This window comes from Phyllostomus discolor, chromosome 4 (assembly GCF_004126475.2).
Source record: "Phyllostomus discolor isolate MPI-MPIP mPhyDis1 chromosome 4, mPhyDis1.pri.v3, whole genome shotgun sequence".
In the NCBI taxonomy this organism is placed as follows: Eukaryota; Metazoa; Chordata; class Mammalia; order Chiroptera; family Phyllostomidae; genus Phyllostomus; species Phyllostomus discolor.
In genome coordinates this window covers 3619354-3630599 of record NC_040906.2, presented here as the reverse complement: position 1 = coordinate 3630599, position 11246 = coordinate 3619354, and the positions used below count along the sequence as shown (strand labels likewise).

At 58.8% G+C, this 11246-nt stretch overlaps 1 protein-coding gene across 1 annotated transcript in view; it reads left to right on the top strand.

The window, feature by feature from the left end:
* The first annotated feature begins 1927 nt into the window (after positions 1-1927).
* TRPM8 (transient receptor potential cation channel subfamily M member 8) overlaps positions 1928-11246 on the top strand; it is a 54240-nt gene continuing 44921 nt past the window's right edge. Inside the window, exons 1-5 of the mRNA XM_028510382.2 lie at positions 1928-2044; positions 4874-4947; positions 8151-8313; positions 9296-9473; positions 9833-10005. Of these exons, the coding sequence (XP_028366183.1) occupies positions 1928-2044; positions 4874-4947; positions 8151-8313; positions 9296-9473; positions 9833-10005 (705 nt within the window). The remainder of the gene's footprint in view (positions 2045-4873; positions 4948-8150; positions 8314-9295; positions 9474-9832; positions 10006-11246) is intronic.

Sequence of the window (11246 nt, the reverse complement as noted above, 5' to 3'; positions counted from 1 at the left end):
GCTCCACGTCCCTCCTTGCAATGCCCCAGCCTCTTCCCACCGAAGCCTCACCCCCGGGTGTGTCCAGCTGGTGGTCTAGCTGACCGCAGCCCCAGGCTGATTGGTCGCCTGGATACCTGCTGGGCACGGCGCTGTGAAGGATGCCTACCCTCGCGGGGGACGTGGCCTCCGACTGGCCTCCGAGAACCAGCCGGACGCTCACACCAGCACAGGCGTCTGCAACGCCGGGCCGGAGTGCCTGCGTCTCCCCTCACCCGAGTCTGCCTTCGCTGGCCGGTGACCAAAAAGCTAAACTGCCTTTTTTTTCCCGCTGGGACAAAATAAGCTGTTTCTTCCTCGCCGGGCAGATGAAATCGTTCCCTACTTAGAGGCCATTTGCTGTATGGGATCCCGGTAAAGACACGGCCGGCAGCGCCGGTTTGCGGTTTTGCAACAATGTATGTAAAGCGCCAATTAATACTCTCTTCGAAGTGCCTGGGGAGAGGAGTAAAGGAAGCTCCCGTTGTTTTAAACAGCCTGGACTGGCCTCTCGGAAAGAGGTTTAAAGAAGTTTCCAAGCTCCGCGGGTGGGGGGTCGGAGGCTGGCCTGGGGCAGCCATCTGGACGGAGGATCTGGCCCCTGGGGCTGGGCGTGGGTCTCAGCCCTATCCACCTCGGGTGTGTGGGCGGCGATGTGGAGGTGGCCTGCAAAAGGAAGGAGGATTTGGAGGGCGTGGGGGTGCTGCCTATTCGTTCCAATGACTCACTCAGTACATACGTGTACAGGTTGACTGTTGCACTGTGCAGACCTCGGGACCATAGCACGGGATGAGCAAGACCTGGTCCCTGACCAGCAAGCTGAGGGCACGGGGGTCATGACCCCTGTCAGGACCCACAGGGCAGGGCGGGGGGGTGGGGGTAGAGGCTCACAGGGCACCTCCCTGAGGGAATGCTTTGTGAGGAGGAGGAGGAGCAACAGCTGACCTGGAGGAGAGGGTCTGGGAAGAGGGTGCCAGGCCGAGGGTGGGGCTGCAGGTGGGAGAGGCGGGGTCCTCATGAGGAGCAGGCCCATGGGAGAGGGAGCTAGTGGCCCAGGTTGGGGGGCAGCAGTGGGCCCTGGAAAGGGCGTCAGGGACCCCTGGGGAGCTTGGTGCCAGGAGGAGACGGGAAGGGGGAGGACGGGATATACAGGAAGGATGATGGTTTTGTTCTAGAAACAGTGTTGTCACCATCACTGTGTTGATGGACAGCACGGGTTCTGCCTGCAGTCTAGTTTGTGGTCTCTGGGCGACAGGGACAGGGGGCTCCTGCCATGTCTGGGCGGAGGGGGTGGGGTCTGAGCGGGAGAGGAGTGGGAGGGTGGCCTGGAGGCGTCTCCACGGCACCCGAGGCCCCCGACACCCCCCAAGCAGACAACCTGTGAGAGCCTGGGGTGTATTGCCAGCGTCCCCACGGGTTGTCCGAGTCTCGGGGGACTAGGAGGCCGACGCTGGCCCCCCAGGCCCTCCCACCACCCCTGCCAAGGCCCTTCTTCCCCTTCACCCGCCAGGGTCGGGGTGGGATTCCTCCCCCCGCCCCCCTCCCCCCCCAGCCTGGTCCTCCAGCTGATACACAGGCTGCCAGTTACCATAGGTGCTGAGGCCGCAGCGGGCGGTGGTCTGGGATGCGCACCCCACGGTGGGGAGGGGCACCCGGGAGGGCCTGGCTCTTGCAGGAGGGACCAGAGACACCCTGAAGGAGGACGGCCGGGGCTGAAGCTGGGTCTCCAGGACGAAGGGGAGGGAGGCGGGAGCCTCAGGGCGAGGGGGCGGAGCCTGGTGCGCTGCTGCAGAGGGCGGAGCGAGAGCGCGGGTGGAGGGACGAGGCTTTGTGATGGAGCCTTCCCTGGAGCCCCTTTCCTGCCTGGAGCCCCACTGACCCCTCCCGCCCCCATTCTCCACAGGCCAGCATGTCCTTCAAGAGCACCAGGCTCAGCATGTGGAACAGACGGAACGGCACGCTGGACAGCACGCGGACCCTGTACTCCAGCGTGTCGCGGAGCATGGAGGTGTCCTACAGCGAAAGCGTGAGTCCAGGGCGCCCCGCCCACGCCGCCTTCGCGCCGGAAGGCCTGGCTTCGGCGGTTAGGGTTCTCTGGGGACGCCCCCCCGCAAATACTCCTTCTTTAAAAAGATGACGTCGCCACAGGTAGTGTTTTGTCCTGTGGGTTATTTTGGTCGAAGCAGAAGCGTTTCCTTGTCTGTGTGGTTTCTCAAGCCGTCCTTTTTAAAGGCTGCGGCTGCAGCGCGAGGAAGCTGTTGCGTGATGCGTTTCTCGTCCGGCCCTTCACGGAGACGTAGACACGGCACTTTCGGCGATCATTGTAGTCTTCGGCCTTGGCGGTCTTCCTTGCAGCCCCGTGTGGGCACCGCCGAGACGCCTCTTGATTCTGAGTCCTTGTCCTCAGCTCTAAGTAAGGCTGGATGGTGTCTCACTTTCTTCCCGCCACGCTTGCCATGGCCTCTCACCTGGTCTGGGCCGGTGGCCACGCTGCAGAGGCTCACTCATCCCTGCTGGTGGGTGAGCCGGGCCCAGGTCGGGTGCCCACCAAAGGTGGTCCCCTCAGTGCCGTGCACTCGGCATTTTCACCCGGCTGGTGATCGCAGGGCTGACCGTGGGATGTGTCCGTGAGCTGCAGGCCACTCCCTACCCCTCCTTCCCACCCCGGGTCTTCCAGGAGACGCTGGTTCTTGGGCACGGGCCCCGTGCTTGTCCACTCTCCACGTCTCGGCCCGGGCCCTGCAGGGAGCACGCATGGGACGAGGGACCCGGGTGACCTACGTGGTGCCCTCCTCCCGCCCGTCTGGACCTCACTCTGGCTCAGGCAGCCGTGCCTCGGGGAGACGGGCCAGGCTGGGTCTTTCTCTTGCGGCCCCTGCAGGCTCCCACTGCGTTCCTGGGTGGGATTCCCACCCCCCACCCCACCCCCACCCCTGCTGGTCGCCCCCTCAGAGATGTGGGCACCTAGAGCTTGGAGGCCACCCTGGGATGTCTCAGGTCTGGAGGATCCCGTGTGGCCCCTGAAAACACACGGTTGTGCGAACCGCGTGCTCAGAGGGAACTTTCCGGTACGCCTCACGCGCCCGGCTTGGGTGACGGCAGAGGCTGTGACGCCGGACCCTACGGGACATTTGCTACCTTAGGCCACACTGCCAAGACACGGGGTCAAAGTAGTTGTACCTGAGACACAGCAACAAGCACAGGGAGGCCGAGACGAAGCCGTTTTTCCCACCAGCCCTCCTCCACCGTGATGGGAGGGGTGGTTACTGATTCCCTGCCCCGTCCTGCCCTGTGTGTGTGTGTGTGTGTGTGTGTGAGTGTGTGAGAGACACCGTTCGGGCTTTTAGGTTTGCTCTTGGGAGCAGCGCCACTCTGGACCTTCTGGAGCATGTGAGCTGTGGCTCCTGGAAGTCCTTTGGGTTGCGGCTGGTGGGGGGCGAACACCTCTCCCCCAGGGTGTCGGGTTTAACACACAAGATCGCCGGGGAAGCTTTTGTTCCAAAGGCAGGGAGCAGGAGGCCGGAGGGGCACTCTCTCTGATGTCTGAGGGTGTACAGGGTGGGGGGCGGCAAAGGGGGGAGACTGATGGATGCACCGGGACTTTGTTCCCGGAGGGACACTGCCTCACTCCCATTTTTTGGGGGTGCAGTCTAGTTGGTGATGGCCTCCCTTTTGGGGGTCAGGGGTAGGGGCTGACTCTGGGGCCAGCAGCCTGACCCATTTGGGAGGACCAGCTTGTGTGTGTGGCTGTCTGAGAACTCTGGCTGCCAGCGCCTGGTGGCCAGAGGGAGGTGGCTTTGGGCTGCCAGCGCCGCCTCCCCAGGGCCTGACAGCCCGGGACCGGACCACCCACGGCTGGGCGTTCTGGGCTTGCCAGTCCCTCTCTCTCCACAAGGGGCCCTTTCTCGGGTGTGACTGTGCAGGCAGCAGTGGGCAGTGGTCCAGGGTGGTCCCACCAGGTTGCAGCACCCACCCACCCACCCACCGTGGGCACGAGGCCCCCCCCTTGCCCCTCACCCACATTCTGTGTCACTTGCTTGCCCAACCTCCCGACCTGGCGGTGGGCGTGCGAGGGGCTGTCACTGCGGCTTCATTTCCGGTTTGCCTCGTTGCCGGTGGGGCTGAGTCTCTTCTCACACGTTGGTGGGGCGTCCGTGGGTCCTCGTGTACTCGACGCGTGCCCACATCTCTGCCGTGTGTCCGTCAGGTCGTCTGTCCTGTTCTCAGCGATTTTTAGTTTTTTTTTTTTTTACCAATTCTGTTTCCCAATCCTATGATGAGTGTGGCTCACAAATATCTTCTCCCAGCATTTTTCATCTGTTTCCAAATAGTTGCTTCTGCCAGTTCAAGGGACATATTTGGCTGACACAGACTTCTGGCTGCTTCTCCGAATTAGGGCCCAGGCACAGGGCACCACCCTGCACCCTGGGGGGAACACAGCTATGGACAGGGGTCTGGGAATCTGTCTTGTTTTGAAAAGCGAGCACGAGAGGAGTAGAATCGGCAATAATGCATTATTTATGCTAAGCTACCAACAAATGCTTAAATTCCCCCCATAGCCTTAGAGATGGAAACACATAATATGCATATAATGACATTTATTATAAGATACCTCCAAGTGATTTTTAGAAAAATTTGCGTTTAGTTAGAAAGGTATAAACACATGCCTTTTTAAAAGAGCTGTGAGTGCTGTGAGGGCAGGAATGGATGGTGGATGCTACGAATAGTCAGTGAATTCTTAGCACCTTCGAAGCAGGCTCAGGCCGTGCTAGTGCTCCTTAGCCACAGTGCAGGGGGCGGGGGCGGGGGGTGGGGATAAATTAGTAATGTGCTGTCCGATGTTCTTTCTCCCAAGGACTTGGTGAACTTTATTCAAGCAAATTTTAAGAAACGAGAATGTGTCTTCTTTACCAAAGATTCCAAAGCCACGTAAGCAACTCTTTTCCCTCCGTTTTTGTTACCGTGTTTGAACGTAAATTGTTAACAGTCTTTTCAACAAACAGGCACATGCTCCATAGTTTGGTATTGAAGTTGCTTCCACCTTGTGATGCTCAGAAACGGTGTTTTTAGCTTCGGCAACCATCAGTAAAGTCTCCAAGAGAGGCTGTGGCCCCTTCAGCACCCCCACAGGCCTGTGAGCCCGCCCACGTGGCCGTGGCCGTGCATGTTGCTGTTTTACGCTGGCTGGCAGGCGACACCGCGCATGTGCATGCTTGGAATCTCACAGGCTCCCTGTCGGGCTGCTGACCTTGGCCCTTCCCATCCAATGGGGTGCCAGTCTACTGTGAGTCTCCCATGTGCTGGGACGCCGGGGCGCGGCTCTGCCCCAGGGAGGCCCTCTGTGGGTGTTGCCTGGTGAGCAAGTGAGCGAATGGATGGATGGCCGGTCTGTCCCGCAGAAGATGCCCCTGGGTCCTAAGGAACAATTCAGCCTCACCTCCCTCTCCTCCCGGTCCTCTCTGCCTTTTCTCTTCTGCCTGCTGCTGACAGGAGAAAGAGTCCAGCTGTAAACTGGAGGGAGAGTTTATAATTAAAGTACTGTAGTTTCTCATTAAAGCACTGACCCTGTGTTGAGTGGATACAGGAACAGAGCAAGGCCTAAGGGCAAGCAAGAGCAGGGGCTTTAGAACCAGGCGGAGGCCGGTCTCGGCCTGGCTGCCTGCCCCCGGCGTGACCCGGAGCCAGTTACTGTCTTTTCTGAACCAGTTCTCCGACCCTGGGGCGCCAGCCAAGTCTTCCTCGTGGGCGTGGTTCGGATTCAGGGGGGTAACACATAAACACCTACCACAGCACCCCAGAGCGTCCCAGAGTCTTAACACGTGGGGTTTCTCACTTCGTGTGAATCAGAAAATGGGCATCAGAAAAACAAAGACTCTTTCTTCTGTTGTCGGTATGAACTCACTCATCATGAGTCAGGGGACAGAGTGGAAATCCCCCGAGAGTTTCCCTGGGAGGGTTTTGCTGTTAATCCGCTGGTTGAGCGGGAACAAGGTGCAGTTCGGGTGCATGCACCCGCTCCCTGGGCCTCCACCGTGTCACGGGGACTCTCCGTCCTCGACGGCTAGTTCTGCAGCTCCCCCTGCGAGGAGCTGCTCATGTCACTGGACAGACGAGGTGCCTGAGGTCTGGGGGGTTCGGCATGTTCCCCAAGGTCACGTGGCCCGTGGGAGACCGCTGACGAGGGATGGGACCCATGTCTTCCGATTCCTAGGGTGTCCTTCCTCGCCCTGAGGGTATTTGCTAAATGCTTCCCCCTTCCCCGTGCTGGGAATAGCGGGTGTGAGATAACCAGAGGCCAGCGGGCAGGCGGCCCTAGCAGGTCTCCTCTGACCGACCCTCTGCTACTGCACCCGCCTCACAGGGGTCCTGGTTCCGGGTCACCAGCTACGGTCGTGCAGGCGGTGTGCTGCCCAGGGGTCAGTGGGGTTGAACCCTGAGCTGTCCCTGCACCCTGGCCAGGCCCATGTCTGCCAGAGGGGCTGCCTTTCCTAGTAGGTTTTTGACTAGAGTGACCGCATACTTTCTTGGGGGCCCTGGGGCCCTGTGGAGAGTGGTGGGGGCATGATCCCGCTAGGGCTTGGGCAACGGGGTGAGTTTGGGCCGTGTGCTCACTCTCCAAGTGAGTGGCTCTGTTGGCTCCATTATTCCCGTGCTGTTTTGGACAAAGGACAGCTCTGCCCCTCTGCCTGGTGGCAGTGGCCAAACACTTGGCCACTCTCCTGCCTCTTGGGACACAACTCTATTCTCCTTGTCCACCGGCCACGGCCCCCTTGAGTCCTTAGCACCCTTCTGAATCTCATGTGCAGGCCAATGGGAGAGGGAACCGAGAGAATCGAGGGGGTGGGACAGGCAGAAGGAACCCGGGAGGAGGGGGAGCAGTGCCTCCCGAGGGGTGGCTTTGGCTGTGGCACCGTTTTTGTTTGGTTGTTCATCCTTATGGCTACCACAGCCCTCGGGATGCAGCACAGGCCTGGACAGAGGGGCCATGTAGTCACAGGTGTGTTTTTAGATTTTTTTTTTTACTGCGTTTTGCTTCTTTTCTGTTGGTACTACCTTCGCTACTCCCTGATTTGCATACACAGCACCACCACAGCCTGGAGTCACGGGCTAGAGCATGCGTTGTGTGCCCGGCCCGGCGATGCTTTGCTGGGCTCCAGCCCCTGCAGCAAGCCAGAGAGGGGAGGGTCTTTCGGACAAAAGCAGGAGTTGGTTTGCTCCTCACCGCATGCTGCCAGGTGCTGTCCTTGGCTATTCCCGAGAGAACACCGGCAACTTGAGGGCCGGAATCTTGTCCGGTGAATCTGTGGATGCCACGAAGCTCTGTCCAGATCTGACTCTGGGTGGATTTTCAGTCCACGTTTGCTGAATGATTGCAGTTTGTTGGCTGGAAGGAGGGGAAGAGGCATTACCATCTACTGCCTATCTTTTCATCCCCTTCTGGTCTCGTATCCTGCATATGTATCACTTAACAATTAAATTTGGTTCTGTTGCACTTTGAATGGGAAGAGCTGGTGTTTACTGATTGCACAGTTTGACCTCGTCTTGCCCACATGATCAAAAGTCTCCCAAGCAGCCGATGTCCAGTATGGAAAGGACGGTCCCTCTAAACTCCAGAATGCGTTGGGCCCCTGCCAGGGAACACCCCTCTCCAGTGGGTACGGCCCAAGAGAAGGAGGGCCCCCCTCGCTTCAGAAGAGGTTTAGTGGCCGGACCAGCTGGCAGGGCTGGTACTGTGGCACCGAGACTCGCCCAGGGCTCCTGGGCATTACGACCCTCCTGCAGGAAGCTGAATATGTAGCATCCACATTTGTAAGGCCTGTTTCCGGGATAACGTCACGGCTCCTTGTGCACAAGCTGGACTCCATGCGGGCAGCGTCTGCCCTCCTTACGACCCAGCCCTCAACACGGAGCCTCCCTTGGGCGGGTGGACGGGTAGACACCAGGCCTGAAACACCCAGACAGTCTCTCAACAACCAACTGAGATGACGACAATCGTCTAAATAAAGCTGGACGGCCAGCTCTCTCTTTGTGCTAATTTAAGCTGGTACTGTGTGGTTTATTTGAAAAACGCGATGAACCTATGTAAGTCGGTTGATGAAATGCATTCTCCGCACCCATGCCGTTCCTCGCAGGGAAAACATGTGCAAGTGTGGCTACCCCCAGAGCCAGCACATCGAGGGCACCCAGGTCAACCAGAACCAGAACGAGAAATGGAATTACAAGAAACACACCAAGGAGTTTCCCACTGATGCCTTCGGGGATATTCAGTTTGAGACTCTGGGCAAGAAGGGGAAGGTGAGCGATGGTTTTCTACTCTGGCCAGCTAATACATGCACGAACACCACTCGGGCTAGCTGGAGTTACCTTGAACTGTCTAACATTACGGAGGTGGGAGAGACAGGTGCACCATCCAAAAACTATGACAACACAAGACAAACCTTGTACAAGGATAAAAGCTGAGATGTGATTACGTGCCACGGGGAACTCCGGTGATGACCGGCCCTCACCCGGTTGCCTCGCATCCTGCAGGCAGCTGTGGAATGCCCATGCTCACTCTTGCTGCTGCCAGAGGCCTGGCTGACACTTTCTGAGCAGCCCTGTTTCGTGTGGCCTGTGGCATTCTTGAGACTGCATGTGGTCCGAATAAGGTCTGCACACACCCCCTGCACACCCACGTTGCAGGCTCTTACACGGAGTTTTACAACGACGTGTAATGATAGTTAACAGCGCATCCTTAAGGCCCCCCGTACCTTCTGTCTCAGGGACGGAACCATTCACAGGCAGCTGGAAGCTGGGGCCCTGGCTCCTCTCTCCTGCCCGGTCACCCCCCCCCCCCCACCCCCAGCCCTGTCGTGGAAGCCCCAGGAGGTGACCTGGCCCCCTGAACTGCCATCTGTTCCCGGGGAACCCTGCTACCTGGACGCCAACAAAAGTCTCCTTCTGCAGTGCTCCCTCCAGCCCCCTCCCGCCCTGTTCCTCAGCCCGTTGTCATCTCGACCTCTGGAGGGCGCCCTAAAACACCCTAGACCCCGCCCCGCGTCTGCTGCAAGGAACACACCTCCCAGGTGCCCATGCCTTTGGGACGAAGTCCCAAGTTCTCTGGCTGGTTTGGGGCGACCTTTAGTGGCCCTCCCCCGGGCCCCCAGTCCACTGCTGTCCTTCCACTTCCCCACGGGGACCTTCCTCCCTGGTCCCGTGGGAGCAGGTTAACCCACCAAGCGAGTCCCGTGGTCAGGAGGGCGCGCACCGACCCTGACGCCTCCCCTCTTCCCCACAGTATATCCGATTGTCCTGCGACACGGACGCCGAAGTCCTCTACGAGCTGCTGACCCAGCACTGGCACCTGAAGACGCCCAACCTGGTCATCTCCGTGACCGGCGGCGCCAAGAACTTCGCCCTGAAGCCGCGCATGCGCAAGATCTTCAGCCGCCTGATCTACATCGCGCAGTCCAAAGGTGCGCGGTCCCCGCCGCCGCGGGAGGTCGCCAGCCCACGGGTCTGCCCGTTTCTGTGCTTGTGGGCTGCGCGTGGGCTTCGGGGACAGAGCGGGGTTCTCCCACGCAGCTCCTGTGCAGACCCCAGATGCTCCAGAACCAGGTGGTTCATCATTGTCGTAGAATAAGCGAGACCCTCACATGGGTGGACCGGGAGCTCTGGCAGGTGGTGCTGGGGGGGGGGGGGGGGTTGGTCACAGACTAACTTTAAACTCAGCGTTAGGGTGACTTCACGTGAAAGCGGGGGTGCTGCTAATTGCGAGCGCAGGACGAGAGCCCCACTCAGAGCCCGCTGAGCCCTCGGTCTCCCTCGGCGACAGGCGCCTGGATTCTCACTGGCGGCACGCACTACGGCCTGATGAAGTTCATCGGCGAGGTGGTGCGGGACAACACCATCAGCAGGAGTTCGGAGGAGAACATCGCGGCCATCGGCATCGCGGCCTGGGGCATGGTCTCCAACAGGGACACCCTGGTGCGGAGCTGCGATGATGAGGTAGGGCGGGCGGGTGGAGGCTGGTCAGGTCCCCTGGGGGAAGATCCCGGCGGGGGGGGGGGGACGGAGGAGGGGTCAACTCACCGGAAAGTCGGGTTTTGCAGGGAAGGCCTTTGGGACCTCAGGAATTCAAAACAAGGCTGACACAATCCAAGAACTCGGGGAGGGAGGTGCCAATGGTCGTGTTTGGTTCTTTAAAACCTCTTCCCAGCGAATCTGGGTGGAGTTGGGTTCTTTGTTCCTTACACTGATGACCTGAGTCCATCCCATCACAAGAGGCTCAAGCCTGGCTGCCGCATCCTGGGCACTCCAGGGAACTGAAGTCAGTGATTGGCCGGACTCATCAGGCATGGAGAGGCTGCCAGGCAGCCCCTGTTGGACAGTCGTGTCTGCGATACAAGGCGGACAATGGGGTTTGTCGGAAGTGTGGAGTCTTGAACACGGCAGAGAGCTGAGGACCTCCTTAAGCCACAGGCGTTTCTGACTCAAACTGTGGGCCAGATGCTCAGAAATTCCAATTTAACCTTCTGCCCGGGACTCCTGAGAAAAGTGGTCCATGTTTAGGATCTAGAGAATTACTTTATTTTTATTTTTTTAAAGATTTTATTTATTTATTTGTAGACAGGGGGAGGGAGGGAAGAGAGAGGGAGAGAAACATCAATGGAGGGGTGTCTCTCTTGCGCCCCCCTACTGGGAACTTGGCTGGCAACCCAGGCCTGTGCCCTGATTGGGAATCAAACCAGCGACCTTTTGGTTCACAGGGCAGCACCCAATCCACTGAGCCACACCAGCCAAGCCTGTTTCTTTTTTATTTTTTTTAAGATTTTATTTATTTATTTTTAGAGAGGGGAAGGGAGGGAGAAAGAAAGAGAGAGAGAGAGAATCAATGTGTGGTTGCCTCTCACATGGCCCCCACTGGGGACCTGGCCCACAACCTGGGCATGTACCCTGACTGGGAATCGAACCTGTGATGCTTTGGTTCGCAGCCTGTGCTCAATCCTCTGAGCTACGCCAGCCAGGTCTTTTTTATGCTTTAAAATTATTTTACTTTTGTGTCCGTTGGCATCTTTGAGGTTACTAAGGGGCAGAGGAGGGGGGGTGTCTCCTGAGCACCTACTAGGGGGTGCGTGGTGGGGAGGGCGAAGGGTGGGCTTTGGGGACAGGGAAGTCTGGGTGACAGTCACCACTCCTTTTCCACCTGTATCACCTTAAGAGCAATCCCTTCTCTGGATTTTTATAAT